Consider the following 20,298-nt stretch of genomic DNA (forward strand, 5'->3'; position numbering starts at 1 on the left):
CAAATTAGCACCGGCTTGCCTATGGATATGTCTGACGCGCCGCCACTGCTGTCTTCTCCACAATAATCTTAAAAACTTTTTAGCAAAGTCATCGGATCGGTGCCGAATACGCCAATCGTTGGTTAGTTTACTTTTTCTAAAATTTAATTTGTTGGTATAGAAACTAGCCAAGACAAATCCTGAACTTTCATTACATCCTAAGTGAACTAGAACTTGGCACCACAGTTGTGCTTGGCACCCATACAGATCTCAATTCTTTTGCCAGCGAAGTCACGGTAGGTACCGTATTATTTTTGCTATTACAAATTCGATAGGCGCTTAGCATGTAAATAAAAACTGTTTTTTTGGGAAACACTGCAATCGTAAAGAAAGACAGTATTTCTTTATCATGGGTTGGTAACAAACAATCTTTCCTAGTTTCCAATCTTTCTGTTTGGTTCGCAGAAATAGACTAAACGAGCCAAATGGACCAAGCGTATTAACGCGTTTGAGTGTGGTGTGGCGCCGGCTTTTACGAATACCGTGGACGGCAATGCGTACCAATCAGTCCATACTGGAGGAGCTACGCATAAAACACCGGTTGTCAATGACATGCCAGGACCAAATGCTTTCAAACTTCGGACACCTGTCACGTCGCTCTCCGGATAGCCTGGAGGGAGTAGGTAATAATGACGGGCAAAGTTGAAGACACGAGACACCAGGGCCCGCCTCCTACTAGATGGTGTGCTCAAATTACGGCACCTATGCAATTAAAACTGCACGAGGCCATGCGCTTGGCGGGGAACAGAACCCTATGGAGGAACCAGGTCTTTAACAGAAGGATATGTCACGATCCTCAGTATTGAGGGACCGACTGAAGAAGAAGAACAAACAAGCCCAGCTGGATGCAAAATTTCAACTTGATAGGTCATGTGGAAGTGGGTTAAGTTGTAGATGAAGGGTCGGTCAGTCAGTAAGAAAAAAACCCGATTTTTAGAAAAATATCCCCATTAAAACTATAATAGCATTAATAGCCATAACACGCTACCGCATCGCACGAGCGACGGTGGCGCACCGCACCCATAAGTTAGAACGAGATATCTCTTTTTCGCTCTCACTTATGGGTACGGCGCACTGTGGCTGTGACCTTGTTTCGGTGCGGTAGTGTGTTACGACTATTATAGTTTTTATAGGGATTCATTATCCACCTACTGGCAACCCTACCAAATCTTTCTTGTCTATGCATATTGCACAATTTGTCTCGTTCTTTAGTACAGGTTATGTTCAGTTTTAGAGTCTGATTAAAATTGGCTTGTAGTGTAATTTTTGTTACTATTTCACAATGGCACAAAGTAAGCTCAACGACATGGCAGGCAAATTTGCTAAAGGTGGACCTCCCGGTCTGGGCATCGGCTTGAAAGCTCTGGCTGTCGTCGGTGCGGCGGCCTATGGTGTCTCACAATCGTTGTTTACCGTGGAGGGTGGCCACCGTGCAATCATGTTCAACAGGATTGGAGGTATCCAACAGCACGTCATGAGTGAAGGCTTACACTTCCGCATCCCGTGGTTCCAGTATCCGATCATCTACGACATCAGGTCGCGACCCCGCAAGATATCTTCCCCCACCGGCTCCAAAGACTTGCAAATGGTGAACATTTCGTTGAGAGTACTCTCGCGCCCTGACTCCGGCAGCCTCCCGACCATGTACAGACAACTAGGAACCGATTATGATGAGAAAGTCTTACCTTCCATCTGCAACGAGGTCCTAAAGTCCGTGGTAGCTAAATTTAATGCGTCGCAACTTATCACACAACGTCAACAAGTCTCCTTGCTGATTAGAAGAGAGCTTGTAGAGCGCGCGGCGGATTTCAACATCATCCTGGATGATGTCTCAGTCACCGAGCTGAGTTTTGGTAAGGAGTATACCGCTGCCGTTGAAGCCAAACAGGTGGCACAACAAGAAGCTCAGCGAGCAGCTTTCGTAGTGGAAAGAGCTAAGCAGGAGCGCCAGCAAAAGATAGTCCAAGCTGAAGGTGAAGCTGAAGCCGCTGAGATGTTGGGTAAAGCCATGGGCATGAACCCTGGTTACTTGAAGTTGCGCAAAATCCGAGCTGCTCAGAGCATTTCTAGAATGATTGCTCAGTCGCAGAACCGTGTCTTCCTACCTGGCAATAGCTTGATGATTAACCTGCAGGACCCAACCTTTGATGACCTCTCAGAGAAGCTGACAAAGAAGAAGTAACATATGGATTCGGTGGAGAGCGCTGAAGCTCTGGAGTCTGCGCCACCTCTCACCGATGTTGAAGCTGCTGTACTGATCAGTGGCGCCGCTTCAGTTGCTGTATAGTGCAATAATTTCCTGTTTTGTGCATTTCTAAGTCGAAGATTTACAATATAAATGGATTTCAAAAATGTTGCATTTTATGTTAATTAGTTGTAGGTCTATAGTATGTATGAGAATCAAAGATAACAAACAATACACTATCTTACAAACTTATTGATTTTTTACTGAACCTACATTTATCTTTAAGTATACATATTTATTACCAATTAGGTATCTTCCATTTCCGGATAAGTATCAATCAATAGTACCGAACACATTCAATGACATGGAAAAAAACCATAGGGACAGACTAGCAAATACCTGGCAGTGAATGTGTTAATAATTATAAATACGAACTTTAGGCCTAGAAGAAACTTTGGGCTATTTGGGTGTCCCTCTACTAAGAATAATGACAAATGTCCTGCCCTTTTCTGAGCATATAAAAATTACTTTGGTATGTCCGTACTGAGTGTTTAGATGCTAGCCTAGCAACATCTTCTGAGGCTATTGCTTCTTGACTCAATTAAGGTCCTATTGGGACCGATTGGTAATAATAAAAATAAAAACAACGAAAAACAAATTATCTACAACAATAATTTATTAACAAGAAACTAGTTTACAATTACATATCACGGTCGCGGGATTTCACTTTCTGAGAGCAGATGGTTGGGGGCAGCGGTACTTCGACATCTCGATTTCAGCCTCGAAGTAGCTCATGTTGTTGTACAAGTAGTATTCTGGGACCTTGTACGGTCCTGACTTTTTCGGATCCACTCCAGGTCCTACTGGTTGTGATGCTGGAGCAATGCAGTTCTGACTTAGGCCTGGAACATTTGCGTTTACTTTGCCAGCTGATGCCGATGCAGATGGCGCGGAACCTTGACTAGATCCTTCACTAAAATATCTAGGAATAAGTCTCAGTGCGTTACTTTTTCTAGCGGTTCTGGCAAACATTTTGGAGAACTGGGCTCGATTTTTATTATACAATCAATCAAGTCGTTCCAGAATCCGTCACGAAAAAACACAGAATAGAATTCAAAGACAAACTTCACTGTCACATTGATTTTTATGTTGTAATGTGGCTTGCCAACAATATTTTTACAGATTTTATATTTTTTACTGAAGTCGTCCAATGTCAATTTCTCATTGAAATCTTTTACTGGAATAGTTTAGCTGTTAACATTACTTCAAAATAAAATTAGGAAATATCAATGTATTAACTCCGTGGAAAAAAATCGGATCGTTACCAAACGATATAGCTAGCTTTACAAATGTTCGTCTATACACTGCGTGCGTCTATGGTGCTTTTTCACGACTGTTTTGTAGTTATCTACCTTTGCTTATTTCGCCGATTATTGAGTCTCGGAGTGTAATATGTGCATGATTTAAAGCATAATCCATAACTGTTGCGTGTAATAATGTGTTGTTATCAAAGTTAAGTCTTTTTTCTTATAAGGAATTCCCTAAAGAGCTAGTTCAGCCATTTACATGAAAGGTGAGTACAAAAAACGATACCATAAGATTTTTTTATTTTGGAGTGGAGCATAAGTTTCTTCGTTGATATCGTAGCAAAATTGCCTGTAGTAATGAATTATATGAATATACTTGCTAGTTTCTGTTAACAGAATATAAGAATTGATGCATACATGATAGTTACTGTATATAATAGTCATTTGTATATGTCTATTTGCCGCTATTTTGTATTTATATTTATGTATAGATGGTATAATCCTACCAAATTGAGATGGTCGAGCAGCAGGTGGAAACTGCGTTCCGTTTCAAGTAATCTTATGTAATATTGAATTTCAGAACGTACTTCCACAGTATCTTTCAATACGCCTGTATTGAACATACAATAAAAGATGGCTGCCTTAACGCGCATAATTAATATATGAAGTGCCGTAATTTCTGTCGTGCCATTCACGCGCTGTTTTGTATTCCAATATCTAATAACCATTAGTAAGTGGTCAAACATTGTGTATCCGAAACCGAGTGATTTCGAGGAGATTTTTTTACTCTATGGTTTTTTATTTTCTTTCGAATTTAGTAGCATTATAATTCTTCTGCGTTGCGTTTTCGTCTGTACATACGTATATAGTGAATTCAGATCGGAATTATTGATGAACTGTTTATCCGTAATTCATCAAATACTTACAAGTATCCTATATTTAGTTCAAAGTGATTCGTGTGAGCAGACCGTGTAACAAAATGGCAGAAGAAGTACCTGTTAGCGATGTTCTTTGTGAAGCTATGGAATATTTGTGCAAGCTCGGATCGAATTTGAGAACGCGCTCACAGAACCTAAAGGATAGGAAAATTAGCAAAGACAAGCTACGAAATACCCACGCGGTGCGTAAAGCAGCTTCTAAGGTGTTATTAATATGCGAATTATCACGAAAATCGCTGGAAAACGTCGAAAACGGCGTGAAAAGGGTGTTGACGCTTGTAGACGCCGCGCGGCGCTCGCCAGTGACAGTTGGCGCCAAAGATGAAAATCGCTCTAGGAATAAGAAAAACTATTTCTACTTCGAATATGACTCTTGTAAGTTAAGAATTTCAGAGAAGATTTTACTAGCCCATTATACGTCGGTCAAAGTTCATGCTAGAAGTATGCCTGAGTCGATGATGGACAAGTATCCTGTGTATTACCACTGTAGTCTGTATAAGAAACGAAAACAATCTTTGAAAGACAGTGGCAATGAAAACCGCCTGAAAACTAGTAAAAAGGAGGATAGATCTTATAAATCTGCTGAGAGGGCTAAAGAAAGTGAAAAATCAGATTCAGATTCCACATCCAGTGGCAAACAAATCAAAGATAAAATTAATAAAGAGAAAAAACGAATAAAAGGCAAGTTAAATTCAGACGACAGTGATAATAGTACCAAAGAGAAGGAAGCAGAAGAAAAAGACAAGAATAAGCAGCTTAAATGCAGGCCCAAGAAAAAGAAGACAAAGGAATCTGAAGATGAAACAACTGCGGCTACACACAGTGATGGCGGCTGTGAAGACAGAAAGAAAGAAAACAAAGATAGTAGAAAAGAAAGCAAAGACAGCTGGAAAGGACCCACGGTTGACGCAGAAATTGAGTCAAAAAGCACTGAAAGTGATGGCAGTCCACTAAATTCAAAACAAATGGAGCATGGGGAAATGTCCAGCAAAAAAGATCCCAGCGAAAGTATCAACTCCAGTGATGAAGAAGAAATTTGCAACAAGTTTAAAAAAAGTACAAAAAAAATTGTATCTAATAGCAGTGAAGAAGATTCCAATGATGACAAAAAGTTTGAAAACAGAAAAGTAAAACGAGGGAACAACAGTGTTGATAGTGATGATGAGAAGTCTAAACCAACTGACAAGTTAGATTCAAAGTATAAAAGTCGTCGTAAATCTTTAATAAGTGACAGCGAAGAAGATTCCAATGATGATAAAAAGCTAGAAAACAGAAAAGTAAAACAAGCTAACAACAGTGTTGATAGTGATGATGAGAAGTCTAAACCAACTGACAAGTTAGATTCGAAGACTAAAAGCCGTCGTAAATCTTTAATAAGTGACAGCGAAGAAGATTCCAATGATGACAAAAAGCTAGAAAACAGAAAAGTAAAACAAGCTAACAACAGTGTTGATAGTGATGATGAGAAGTCTAAACCAACTGACAAGTTAGATTCGAAGACTAAAAGTCGTCGTAAATCTTTAATAAGTGACAGCGAAGAAAATAAATTAAGTGGTGAAAAATCTAAAAAGTCAAAATCAGCTAGATCAATAGAAAGTGACTCTGACCAAAAAAGTAACAGTGTTACTGGAAATGAGAGAGAAAAAAAGAAACTTGATAAGGAAAGTCGCAATAAAAAGAATAAGATTGATGAATCTGAAATAGTTAATTTGATTGAAGATTCACCAATGAAACCAAAAGAGAATTTAAAAAATAAGGAGAACAAAGCAGATAGTGACACTGAACAAAAAAGTGATGGTGTCAAAGGAAATGAGAGTAAAAAAAAGAAACGCGATAAGGAAAGTGACAGTAAAAATAATAGGACTGATGAATCTGAAATAGTTCATTTAATTGAAGAATCACCAATGAAACCAAAAGATAATTTAAAAAACAAGGAGAGCAAAGAAGATAGTGACTCTTCTATGTCAGACAAAAAACCTATGATCAAAACAGTTAGATTCATAGACAGTGACTCTGACCAAAAAAATATCAGTGTCACTGGAAATGAGAGAAAAAAAAGGAAACTCGATAACAAGGGTCACAATAAAAATAAGAAGACTGATGAATCTGAAATAGTTCATTTAATTGAAGATTCACCAATGAAACCAAAAGAAAATTTAAAAAGCAAGGAGAGCAAAGAAGACAGTGACTCTTCTACTTCAGACAAAAAACCTATGATCAAGTTAGTAAGTCTTAACAAGTTACTCAAACCTGATGTACTACAAAAAGAAATGTATCATATGAACACTAAAATCCCCCCAGTTTCAAAGACATACAAGAACCGCAAAGAAAAGAGTAATCCTCAAGAGGATGAAAAGAAAAAAGCAATTAGTGCTTTCAAACCCAAAAAGTTTGATGTTGTTGTTACTAGGCTACCAAAATTTACAGATGTATTTTTGTGTGAATATGGGTTGAAGAAAATAACTCAGAATGGATCTGAGATTTATAGCTTAACATCACTAAAAAACAAGGAAAAAGAAAAATCAAGCCTAAAGACTGATCAAAATAATTCTAGATCAGAAAGTAAAGAAAAATCCTGTGATAATATTGATTCAAGTGATGCTGAAAAGAGTAAATTGGCTGAAGGAATTGAAGCAAGCAAAAATGCACTACTCAATTCTGATTCTGATGATGTGGATACCAATAAGCCACAGAATTGTAAAAACTCTAGAAGGAAATCTAAGGCTAGACAATCAGATTCTGAAAAAGATGAGGATAGTGATAAAAAAAAATCTAAATCTTGTTCACCAACTGCAAGTAACAAAACTAGAAGTAAATCACCAAAAGACGTAGATAAAAATGGGAAAATTGCTAGTGAATGTAAAGAAAAATTGGCTAGAAACAGTGACCCAGAAAACATCATATCCCTGGATTCTGTGGCCACCCCAAAGACGCCAGAAAGAAAAACGGAAGAAACAGAGAAAACTACACCGCAGTCCCGAAGGAAATTAATTATGGAGTCAATGCATGCAAAAAAGATGCTATTGACTTATTCCTCAAGCTCTGATACCGATGATGATCAGCTGAAAAATGCGTTGAAAGAAATTAAAAACTCTCTTTTAAAGGGATCAAGTTCAGACGATGAACTAGATGTGAAAAAGATTGTTCAAATGAATAGGAGAAAGTTAGTTACTCCCTCGGATTCTGACGATAGCTTAAATATAAAGAAGAAAAAGAGAGGAAAGGAGCTTGCTAAAGGGAAGGAGCAGGAGGATAGCAGTATTAGCCAAGTGGATGGAACCAATGATGAATTGTCTAATTCAAGTTGTAGCCAGGTTAGGAAATAGATAACCCTTCATTAATACATTGCCTACTTTAAATTTTGAATGTACATAAACATTCCTATGTCCCAAGTTTGATTAAGTTAATTGTACTAATTTCAATTGTTTGCAGTTATTGCATTGATCTATCTAGTTTAGGATTTCTAAATTGTTTGTACAACATAGAAAGTAAGTGTAGTTTGTTATGGACATAAGCTCCAGTATGCCATATAAGAATTAAAGTCTATTAAATAATAGCAGTGTTTTCATTGAGTAAGAATTTATAAATAGGATGGATTCAACAATGAATCTTCATCAAACCAGAAACAAATTTAAAGACATTATTGGCTCTCACAAAGTCGAATATTACATGTTGGAATTCCGATCTGGCCCTGTAGATTTGTTTTTTTTAATGCTTTTTTTTAGTTTTGGAAATTATATTTCCGTTCAATATATTAGTTTTTTTTTTTCGTTTAATATATAGGTCTACACAAAACTAGCACTGCATGACTTACAGTTTGGAAAAACAAAACGAGAGACTTATAAAGAACTAAAATTTCCAGATGGGCCGCTCTAAAACAAAACCTGCCAGTAGCAGCTCTGAGAATGTGGACACAGTTGACTCAGAAATTAATAGGTAAATATCAAATAACACTTAAGACTGAAAAAGGTCCAAAGTGTTACTTCTTGGCAGTCTCAGGCCATGGACTGGACGCGAGCGGCGAGCAAATCAAGGCTATTCATACATTGCGCTCGACCAAATGTATGAAATGCCTTGATTTGCTCGCCGTCCAGTACGCGGCCTCAAGGATAAGTATTGCACTAGGTAATATAATGGGAGTGGGACTGTCAATTGTCATACATATAAAATAAGGTTCATTTTCTTCAAAAGATTCATTCAGAAGCATTCATGCCTGGCTATAGTTTTCATTCCTGAGGTAAGATGGGTGATTAGATACATTTAATTGGGTTAAAGGTTTTGTGTGTATGTTGTTTTGTGTTTCCATTTATTTACAATTAAAAAATAGGGTCTGGGTCTGGGTATGCTAATTTTTAAAGCCTGATGGCATCATATTCATCGAAGAACATTTTGCATTAAAAATATGCAATTATTTACAAAAAAAATATTTTTTATTTTTAATATGCCTATAACTATAACAAATATAGCGGTTCATACAAAGTCCATATTTTAACTTGAGAAGGTACCTTACACAAAATAAAATTTTGTAAATTGAAATACATACATGTATGTACCCATCTACATTTCTCAATCTAAAATGAATGTCTTCTGTTTGCTCACCACTCAACTCATAACATAAATCATTATGGTCCATATAAATAGCAAAAACCGGGCAAGTGCGAGTCGGACTCGCGCACGAAGGGTTCCGTACCATAAAGCAAAAAAGAAACCGGAAAAATGCAAAAAGAAAACGGTCACCCATCCAAGTACTGACCACGCCCGACGTTGCTTAACTTTGGTCAAAAATCGCGTTTGCTGTATGGGAGCCCCACTTAAATCATTTATATTATTCAGTTTTTAGTATTTGTTGTTATAGCGGCAACAAAAATACATCATCTGTGAAAATTTCAACTGTCTAGCTATCACGGTTTGTGAGATACAGCCTGGTGACAGACAGACGGACGGACAGCGAAGTCTTAGTAATAGGGTCCCGTTTTACCCTTTGGGTACGGAACCCTAAAAACCGGCCAAGTGCCTGTCGGACTACGTACAATGAAAGGTTTAGTACCTTCCGTACATCATAGTTAAACCCTCCTTTTGATTTGCCGTTGTCGGGTAAAATGCCATACAAGCAAAAGAGCGTATCTTCGCGACACTTAGGCCGATTTAATAAGATCAGTTTTAAAATGACTTTCAGGGCCATTATTCGCAAAATCAAATTATTGTATGTATGTAACTTTATATATTTACCCCCTTATTCGTTAACGCGCTACAAACCTAAATTAGATAATAATCGTTTGTCTTTATCTGTCAGTTTGTAAGAAAGGGATAAAACATTATTTAACTAAATCAGGTTTTAACACGATTTTACCAAAAAAATAAATTCAAAGTGACGGTCATTTTTTACAATCTTTGACTACGAATTCATATTAAGGTATCTTTCGAATCTTCAGATGTCAATTTTTATCATGATTACAGCAAATTTTTGAACTACAAGCAAAAAAACTGAAAAAAGCAAAATTTTATCCACAACTCCTGGAATGGAGCAAACTCGGATTACAATAATTTAGAACCAAACTAAGGTATCAAGACGGATTTCCAGCTTGCTGGGAATTAATCCCTGAAAAAATATAATTAGACTGGCCGTTTCGTACAAAGGATCTGCCTTGCCTTACAAATAGCATATTCCATTGTATGGATCGGATTCCGAACCGTCACATGAGACAGCCTTGGTGAGACAAAAGTCATAAAGCACCGATACTCTCTACTCAGTTGGGGCAGCTTTTGGCCATTAGATTAGATAATTCTGGCATAAGTATTATTATCTCGATCTATTATTCGACCATCTCAAAATTCGAATGACAATTCAGGATAGAAAGCTCTTGGTGAGACAAAGTCGTAAGCACCGATACTCAGTTGGGGCAGCTTTTGGGCATTAGATAGGCAATTCTGGCATAAGTACTTATTATCTCGATCTGTTGCTCGACCATCTCACAATTCGAATGACACAATTTAGGATAAAAAGCCAATTCGAGTTTTAGTTATTCGAGCTGTTTCCGATATGATACTGATCGGTTGACATTTTTGGATGATGAAATGCCACTTTTGACACTGACCGATTAGTATCATATTAAAAACAGGTCGAATAACTAAATCTCGAATTGGCCTGTAGTTCTGTATTTTGTACAAATCAATTCTTTGAATCTTTTGGGCATTAGGCAACGTCAGCCGGATACTCATTAGCGAGCCGTAACCGGGTTCGCAGGTTTGCGCAAACCTGCAAACCACGTACACACTATGTTTTTTTGGTTATAGTACATGCAACGGTTACGGTTACGGCTCGCTAATGAGTATCCGGCTGTACGTACCTAAATAAAATGAAGTGCTCAAATTTATTTGATTGTTATATTATCTTTTAACCCTTAAAGTAACATACCACAGTAAATACGAGTATTTAGGTACTTTTGTCTAAGTGGGGTAGTCCACAATTCATAGTATTAAGTGACATTCGATAACCCGTTTTCTTTAGCATTAAATTCGACGTTCAATCTGATTTTACGGTATGGTTGTTATGCTTGGCGGAACGGGATAACTGTTATAATACTAACCATGCAGTATGTTTGGCTTCAACCTCGTTGTTTCCAGAAAACGTACCTATATAATTAACTGTAGCAGCAATAGTGAAACCTAAGTACCGTAGTTATTGACTATCATAATACCTAAGATTGGTATTCTACCTGTCCAATTTCTTGGTCCAATACACAACCAATAAATTGGACACGTGAAATACCACACTAACTTTACACTACACAATACTGGTTTTAGAGGAATATCTAAATGATAGTTGGAGTTCCTATATCGATAAATTCAATTATCGATGCTTTTCCCTCATGCTAGTACAGTCGCCACCAGATATATCGGAGCGGCCAAGGTGTTCACAATATCTGAACACGCACTCTAACGCCCTGACAATAGAGGCGTGTTCAGATATTTGTGAGTGCCTTAGCTGCTCCGATATATCTGATGGCGACTGTACATAGAACCATATCATAAGAACTATACTTTGCACAATAAGCTCCGAGGGATTGTAGAGTAGTCCCACATGCATTGCATCCTCCCGCTTCCTTAGGGTGGTATTCCACCTATCCAATTTCCTTATCCAATTTGTGTTGCGTCTCACATTTTGCTTAATGAGCAATGCCATAGGACAAAGCTTTTGCTCAATGCCATAGGACAAAGAAATTGGACGGGTGGAATTGGTATTAGGCCCCTTACTTAGGTCGTAGAAAGATGTGTTCGGAAAGTAGATGTCCATGGCGTCTAACTACAACATAATAATATACACGTTCACACAACGCTTGTAACCCACGTTTTAATGTGTAGCGAGTAAGTAAGGAAGGGAAGGTAACCGAAGTATACAGGGTGTCCCAGAATTCGACGTCAAGCCGTAAACGGATGATAGACCAAGTCATAACAGTTATCATAAAAATACAAAAAAAATACAACTCATGGTTTTTTAAAATAATGGGCACTTTAAAAATTCACTAAAAAATCCACACCCTGTAATGGTTCTTTAACTCTTGTTACTACATATTCCATAATTTATTGTAATTTTTTTATTATTGTGTAATCTTGAATAATTACAGGGTGTGGATTTTTTAGTGAATTTTTAAAGTGACCATAATTTTTAAAGAACATGAGTTGGATTTTTTTTTGTATTTTTATGATAACTGTTATGACTTGATCTATCATCCGTTTACGGCTTGACGTCGAATTCTGGGACACCCTGTATAACATATTAAAAATACTCAATGTGTAGTCGGGAGTCATAAATAAGAACCTAATATATTTAATACCTTTACTACATGTATGCATTTATGATAGAATAAATAATAATTTCTAGTAACAAACAGACCACTACACTAGACGATACTTTTAATAAAAGTTACAACAAGAGAGGCGCGTATCTCACGAGGCATGAAACGAAAGTGCACCCTAAGAACTCGTAGAAAGTTCAACTATAGCTCATTAAAAAGTTAGGGATAAAAGAAAGTCGAACAGAAGGACAAGGATATCCCTATTACCTTGTCCCTATGGATATGACAAAAGTGAGTCATTGTCATTACGTAACGTCATATTGCCATAAAAATTTGGCATTGGCAGACTTTGCAAATGACATGCAGAGTTATCTTGGTCCGACTCCAAAGGTAAGTAAGAAGATAATTGGGGGTATTTTGTTCGCTATGTATTGCGTTTTGTGTTCCTGACTCAGAATCTTATTGCCTCAGCAACCATTGATTCTGCAAGCAATGTATCCCTCCCACTGCCTCTAGTAGGTACATCTGGTAACTCACTCTATGAGAGACTGAGAGTTCAAAACTAAATTCAGAGAGGTACCTATGAGAGCCAAATATGCTAAAAGATGCTTCGGTCACCCGCCTTTCTGCCAATCCTGGTCATCCGTAAAATTCTAGTGGGGGTTGGTGTTTCGTTGGTTGTAAAAGGCGGTGAAGGTTTCTAAAATATTAGCAATTGTTGGCTTACCCAACCTGGAGGCCTAGTCAAGGTGACAATCGCTTGCGTTTCGCCATCGAATCGCTTTGTATCTCTCTATCACTCTTCTATATTATTGTGACAGTGACCGTTGCGTTTCGTTCGCTACGAAGCGTTAGCGATTGGCATGTTGTCTAAGGGGCCTGACAGGCTTACTCATTAAAGCTAAGTTTAGCTTTGGATTAGAGCCCATATACCTACCGTCACAATTTTTAATGAGTAATTTGTTGATTATTGACGATAATCTTAAGAAAATGTCTGTGCTGATTTCAAAATTGTCATGCCAGCAATAAAATTAACTGCGTGGTTTATTCGTTTATTGCTTTAGGTATATTGCTGTGAAACTTTCGTTTGGTATTTACGAATAGACATGCAGCACGAATGTATGTATTAATAAGAGTTTTTTTCCCTCGGATCATCCCGATAGAGGTCCCCTCTAAATTCCATAAAATCTCGGGAAAAAAAATCTAAATGAAGCATGTCTTTCCAGATTGTCAAACCTCAAGACGCTGAACCGCCGACGGCGGGCATCGGTCGAGAGAACGACTAGAAGCACCCGAAGAATGCCGAAGGCGCCGCCGATTAAAGACGAGGTGTTGGCCCTTGCCAGCTCGGGCTCTGGCTCTGAGAGCGAACACGAGGCGGCAGAGACGGAAGGTAATGAGGTTTAATTACACAAACGGGTCTACCGCGATATAATTTCATTGTTTTTACCTTTAATTCCGAAGTTTCAGCTGAGTTGCACCAGCTGTGGTCACGGAAAGACTGACGTCCCAACAAATGTCAATGAAATTATATCGCGGTAGACCCGTTTGTGTAATTTAATATGTGTACAAAACGCGAGAGTTTAAAGTGTTATAGGTAATGAGGTTGTACAGTTCCGCCTTTGCATGAAAGATTACGCATTGCTCGTCGTCAGATAAATCTTCCTTCAACCATCTTGAACATGACACTGGCACATATTATGTCCTTAGAACGACAGCCTTTTATTCTGAGTAGTAATTTAGTACCCTAAATCGCCTAGCGTGTATGAGGAATGTTATATAAGTGAAGTAAGCGAAAGAGGTATGTCAGGGTCGTGGCAAGTGGAAATCCGTAGTCTCTGCCTACCCCTCCGGGAAATAGGCGTGATTATATGTATGTATAATTTAGTAAATAATTGTTGGAAATGGTTTCCAGAGCTGCCCCCAATCTCGATGCCAAAGTTGAACGGGGACAGCATCAACCACATCGCCAAGGAAGATCTCCTGGCTCAGAGTGACCCGTCCAGCTCTGAAAATGAAAAAGCTAATGGTTCCGAGGTAAGACAACATTTTAGTATGTTTGGTGCCAGTAACTTCAAACTATCTGCCGACGTGTGAATGCCATCTTACCGGGCCCGTAAATCTTGTACTTAATTCATATATTCCCTAACCACCTTATACATAAACGCGCTACAAACCTCAATTAGCTAATAATTGTTTGCCTTTATCTGCCATTTTAACTTATTTATTTGTAAGAGAGGGATTAAACATAATTTAACTAAATCAGACCCGTAAAGTTTTATGAATAAGGGGGCTACAGTATTACGACTTAATAATACATCAGCTTAAAGCATTACAGAAGCGCCAAAAAAGGATATAAACAACTAAGTACACACAAGGACTGGATACAGAGTTTAAGTAGAGATTCTTGTGAAACAAAATCGAGAAAAGACGTCATCTCAACCGCGACGACATTCTACGCAGACCTATACTCCAAAAAACTTGGCGACTCAACACCAGCGGCAACTGTGATCAACGTACCAGAAACGCGCTCTTCCGAGATTATCCATTTACACGAGGACGAAGTATTGAAGCATGTCAAGAAACTGAAAAGCGATAAGAGCCCTGGACCTGGCGGCTTAACAAATGAGGCGCTGAAAATAGGAGCACCGGTACTTATCAAACCGTTGACACATATATTCAACACGGTACTCAACACCGGGAAGGTTCCAAAACAGTGGCATGATTCAGACATTATTCTGCTATATAAAAAAGGAAACCCTCTAGATATTGCCAACTACCGTCCGATAAGCTTACTATCCAGCGTATACAAGCTGTTCGCATCTATCTTACACGACAAAATCAGCCCTCAAATAGACGACATGCAGCCAGTAGAGCAAGCTGGATTCCGCCCCGGTTTCTCGACTATGGATCATATCCACTCGATGACACAAATAATAGAAAAGTTTGGCGAGTTCAATAGAAGCTTATACATCTGTTTCATCGATTACACGAAGGCATTTGACAGCATCCACCATAGCTGCATCTGGGACGCTCTACACAAGTGCAATGTAAGTCCAACAATCACTACAGTCCTAAAAAACCTCTACTCAAACAACACAAGTAGAGTAAAACTGGAAGTTAGAGGCGACGAGATCAAAATAGACAGAGGCGTCAGACAAGGCGATCCATTATCCCCTAAAATCTTCATAGCTGTCCTGCAATGTGTTTTCGCCGAACTGAACTGGGAATCTGAGGGCATTAAAATTGGAAACACTCGTCTTAACCACCTAAGATTCGCTGACGATATCGCAGTCCTAGCAGAAAATCATCACGATTTAGAAAACATGATACATCAATTAAACACAGCAAGTATAAAAGCAGGCCTAAACATGAATTTAAATAAAACTAAGATAATGACAAACAGTACTAAGAAAAAAATCATGCTAGACAACACCGAACTAGAATACGTCGACCACTACATATATCTAGGGAAGCAAATATCGTTCTCTAAAACAAACAACGCGGATGAAATAAACAGACGAATCAAATCCAGCTGGAACAAATACTGGGCAAATAAAGAAATATTGAAAGGCAACTACAATCTCCATATGAAGAAAACTGTCATGGACACATGTATTCTTCCATGCTTAACATATGGCTCCCAAACTTGGACTTACACAAACAACATAAAAAATAAAATAACATCGTGCCAAAGGGCGATGGAGAGAAGCATTCTAAACTTAAGAAGAATCCACAAAGTCAAAAGCCAAAAGATCAGAGAAAAAACTAAATTGACCGATGCTCTACAACAAGCGCTCAAATTGAAATGGCGATGGGCCGGCCACGTAGCCAGGTACACTGACCAGCGCTGGACCCTCATATGTACCAAATGGACCGGTCCTTATGGAAAACGAAGCGTGGGACGACCTCAGCAGCGCTGGGAGGACGAAATAAAAACGGTAGCAGGAAACAACTGGCTTACAGTGGCACACAACAGAGACAAGTGGAAGAAATTGGAGGAGACCTATACCCTGCCAAAGGGATCCCAATAATAAAAAAACTAAACAGAGAGAGAGGACATAAAAAGGATATACATAAGGAAAAGTCGAATATACATTAAAAAAAAAAATACTATTAGATTTAAATACATATATATATAATTCTTTCTTTTTAGTTAGTCTCTAAGGAAACAAATTTATAAATTATTGTTACTATTACGGGAAATAAAAGGTTTTTATTTATTTATTTATTTATAATACATCGGCCCGAAAATCCACACAATTGAAAAAGGGAGAAAATACTCTTAAGGCTGAGGATATTTTATCCATAATACATATAAAACTATAGGTATAGGTTAACTGGAAGAGATCCCTCTTAGGGTTAAGTTCGCCTTTGTACTACATATTTATGTTTTATCTGATGTAACCAATATTCCTTTCTTTTCGTACAACAAAGTGTTTAACTTACTTATTTACTAAAAACTTATTCTAAAAGATTTTTAACATATATGGCATGTTTATAAACGTCAATACCTTTTTTTTTCCTTTTTGTTTCACAGGACGACAAAAAAGAATCAGATAGCGACGAAGACACGTGAGTTTTCATTAATAAAACACTTATTAATTAATGCATTTTTTTTTGTTACGCTGCGTCTTACGTAAGGGAACAACTCGCGTACGCGACGCGGCGCGGCGGGCCCAAGGCGGTCGCGTTCGCAACGAGATCGCCCACGTAGGACACTTCTATAGGTATCAAAGGATTGATTCATCCCGCGCCGCATCGATTCGCGTTCGCGTGTTCTTCGCCTACGTAGTCCGCTGCGTTAACCTATTTGAGTGTCTCATTGCTGATGAAAAGGGTTTGGTTTGAATGCATCCAAAGGTCCGTCGGGTTTTAAACATTTTTGGTGTTATTAATACACAGTGTGAAGTCCACGAGACGCAAAGCAAACGCCATAGCGTCCGATTCCGAGGCCGAGGCGGCGCGGAAGGCGGACAGAATGAGCGACTTCGAGGAGTCTGAGGACGAGAGCAGTGAGCCCAGGAAAAAGAGCAAGCGAAAGAAGAAGGTCACTGACAGCGACGGGTCTGTCTCTTCCAGCGACGGAGGGTAAGTGTCTGGAGGCCGACCGCTTAAATGAGTGGGGGCGACGGGGTAGGACGACTAAGGGTCGGTTGCACCAAACTGTTCGAATCGTTAAAGAGTTCGCTAAATTTTTATGTATGGAAAGTTTCGTAGTAAAGCGCCGGGGCGCGCCGGCTGACGTTGATCAGTCTGTCAAATGTGGTTGGTGCAACTGGCCCTAAAGGTGGCAGGGAAGGTGCGGGCGCCGTACGCCTGTACTTACCGCGCAGGCGAGGACTAATTTAAGCGGTCGGTCTATAGAATTTGTCATACTGAAACTGGGTGAAAGCGTAGCGCGTCGCACGCTTCTACGCGGCATACCGGACACCTCCACCCCACTATAATAGTGTACCCCTTACACAGTCGCCATCAGATATATCGGAGCAGCCGAGGTGCTCACAAATATCTGAATATGCCTCTACGAGTATTGTCAAGGCGTTAGGGTGCGTGTTCAGGTATTTTAAGCACCTCGGGTGCTCCGATATATCTGATGACAACTATACATAGCTACATGCATTAAAAAGTCAGCGGAAAAGCGTGTGGCTTTCATAGCGGTCGGTTGAAAGTTGAAACCAATGAATTTCCCAGAACTTATGGTCCGCCTTGCTTCGGTTTTATCATCACTATTTTCGTCGCTATTTTTAGGTTACTACTTCTCTTTGACAAACTGTCGCCATCTCTTTCTATCAACCCATCTGAGTAAATTTGATCAGTCCTGTCCAGCCGATCCATCTATATCAGTTTACGAGTAACTTATGGAAGAAATGTATTAGCAATGCAATGCAATGTATGTATGTGTGCTAACAATATGTGGACCTAATGTTGTCTATTAATAAATAAATTAATTCACTCATTCATTAGTTGCTCTTTCGTGATGGAAAACATCTTGAGCAAACAGAGTAATACTAAAAAACCTAGTTTCTCCTCTGGTTTGAAAAAGACCGGGATTCCATTAATAAAGTTTGTTTCCTCCAGTAGTAAAAAGAAGCGTCGTCGCATCAAACAAGTGAATGATAGCGACGGCTCCGGATCCGACACGGAGAATGAAGGCAGGAACAAACATGGAAGAAAGAATATTCGCAAGGTAAGACTCGATGAGGTTAATCCGCTGCAAGTGTGATCTGCTTCAAGATAAGAGTTAAAAAAAGTACCAGTTTGACTCTCTGTCCGCGTAGACAGCAATCGAGCATAGAACAAGATACGATGATAATAGGGAGTATTACTGCAATATTCTGTCGCCAGAGTGCAGCACTAATTTGTTTAGTAAACCATAGAGTAACTTATACATATACATGCTAGGCCTTAAACAATTTTTTGACAAGTTTTCACTATGACATTGATGCACCAAGATTGATGGTTGGTTTGTTTACAGGTGGCCTACCGCGAAACGCGAAAATCGAAATTTCTTTATCTGCCTCTCTATCGATCGAATAAGCAAGAGTGATAGAGAGGCAGAAACCGAACTTTCGATTGTCGTGTTTCATGGTAGGCCATGTGATTCACCTAGTGACGCATAATGTGTCATTGATGATGTCAATGAGGTTTGTTTACTGTATGTGCTAGTGGTGCCACCTACGCAGAGCTTTGCCTAATATTCCCTATTGATAAATTACGTTGTTTTATTAAAATAAAATTTATAAAAATAAAATTCCTTATTTGTGAAACAGGTGATGAGCAAGGACCAGCTCGAAGAGGCTACAAAGAAGGCAGCGCGACAGGAGAAGGAGAGGATTGCTCGTATTGCCGAACGCCAGAAACTGGTAGGCGTACTTTTTATTTTTCGTGTTTTTGCCAATGTTTATATTCGATTTTTACCGTGGCTCGATTTATTTAGTCAACATTTATCATAGTCTAATAAAACATGGTCTTCTCTTCCCAGAGTGACACTCTGACACTAGCCTACGTCACAATAACATGGCCGCTATATATACAGGGTGTGGCTTGTAATAAGAGCAAAAAATTAAAATATACGCCCTTTAAGTAATGAGGAATTACGTCCAAATAGTTTTAATTAATTAAAATGAAAAAATAATTTTCTGTTATTTTCTAACAAAATTAATCGAGCCAGCAATGTACTGCAGACGTTATGTGTCCAGTCGGAATACTTGACATTGACATTTACGATCGTTTTCAATAATATTGAAAATCCTATTAAATGTATTAATATTGCTTTTTAAACCTATGCAATTTTCAATTAATGTTCAGTACTTAATGTGGAAATCAACATTACTTAACAGTTTTCTTATCAAATAGGCCTAACGGACAAAAGGACAAAATGAGTAAAACGCTATAAAGTAACTTTAACTGTTTATTAAGCAGTTCCAACAAAAAATGTGCAATAAAATCACTGATAAATGATAATAACTACGCCAAACTACATGGATAACCACTTCACGAGATAACTTGCACTTTTAAAATTTTGTTAGGATGATTCTTTTTCACGACAACGACTACGAACGATGGTACAACCTGTTCTCCGTTTGAGTTCGCTCCGACACGACATCAACATGTGCAATACTGGGTGGAGGGCCTTCTCAAAAATAACGAAGAATTTCACTGCTAATTCATCTGGCTGTACAACTGCGATCACAACGAGAATCACATTTGGTGCAACCACAACCCACATTCGTAACTCTGATTTGACAATAAAGCTCGGTTTTCATTTACTGTTGTTTCGTTAAACCATATGTTTCATATTTCACGTGCATAATTGATTAGTTTACTAAATTAATATTATTAAGTATTTGTAAAGTTTGCTTTATTTTGATAAATTAGCAACTTGACGTCGATTGTCATGTATGTTGTAAGAGAGAATAGATTAAACAATCTAATGCATGGTTTAGGTCCCTGTGGAGGTTTATTACAATATTTATGATATTTTGAAAGGTGACGTACCCCGGCAGAAAACAGTTGTAGAGTTGGACCAA

The 20,298-nt window shown here is 38.6% G+C and overlaps 3 protein-coding genes across 3 annotated transcripts in view; 2 read left to right on the forward strand and 1 right to left on the reverse strand.

Annotated features, from left to right (window-relative positions):
• Positions 1-1,209: 1,209 nt before the first annotated feature.
• On the forward strand, positions 1,210-2,476 carry LOC134671381 (prohibitin-2). Its single transcript, XM_063529220.1, has one exon. It carries the CDS (start codon positions 1,322-1,324, stop codon positions 2,219-2,221), a length of 900 nt encoding a protein of 299 aa, XP_063385290.1. The 5' UTR covers positions 1,210-1,321; the 3' UTR covers positions 2,222-2,476.
• A 406-nt stretch (positions 2,477-2,882) lies between these two features.
• Positions 2,883-3,339, reverse strand: LOC134671429 (NADH dehydrogenase [ubiquinone] flavoprotein 3, mitochondrial). The gene has a single exon (XM_063529287.1). The coding sequence runs from the start codon at positions 3,254-3,256 to the stop codon at positions 2,948-2,950; it is 309 nt and encodes a 102-aa protein (XP_063385357.1). The 5' UTR covers positions 3,257-3,339; the 3' UTR covers positions 2,883-2,947.
• Positions 3,340-4,329: 990 nt separating this feature from the next.
• The window catches only part of LOC134671598 (transcriptional regulator ATRX homolog), a gene marked incomplete at its 3' end in the record, with an annotated part of 42,990 nt that continues 27,021 nt past the window's right edge, over positions 4,330-20,298 (forward strand). The window contains exons 1-8 of the mRNA XM_063529457.1: positions 4,330-7,783; positions 8,332-8,405; positions 13,492-13,658; positions 14,181-14,302; positions 16,806-16,840; positions 17,171-17,356; positions 18,350-18,455; positions 19,039-19,131. Of these exons, the coding sequence (XP_063385527.1) occupies positions 4,511-7,783; positions 8,332-8,405; positions 13,492-13,658; positions 14,181-14,302; positions 16,806-16,840; positions 17,171-17,356; positions 18,350-18,455; positions 19,039-19,131 (4,056 nt within the window). The remainder of the gene's footprint in view (positions 7,784-8,331; positions 8,406-13,491; positions 13,659-14,180; positions 14,303-16,805; positions 16,841-17,170; positions 17,357-18,349; positions 18,456-19,038; positions 19,132-20,298) is intronic.

This window comes from Cydia fagiglandana, chromosome 15 (genome assembly GCF_963556715.1).
Source record: "Cydia fagiglandana chromosome 15, ilCydFagi1.1, whole genome shotgun sequence".
Lineage (NCBI taxonomy): Eukaryota > Metazoa > Arthropoda > Insecta > Lepidoptera > Tortricidae > Cydia > Cydia fagiglandana.

Excerpts from the sequence above, each read along its gene's own strand:
- LOC134671381 (XM_063529220.1), top strand. The coding sequence starts at position 1,322 with ATGGCACAAAGTAAGCTCAACGACATGGCAGGCAAATTTGCTAAAGGT.
- LOC134671429 (XM_063529287.1), bottom strand. The coding sequence starts at position 3,256 with ATGTTTGCCAGAACCGCTAGAAAAAGTAACGCACTGAGACTTATTCCT.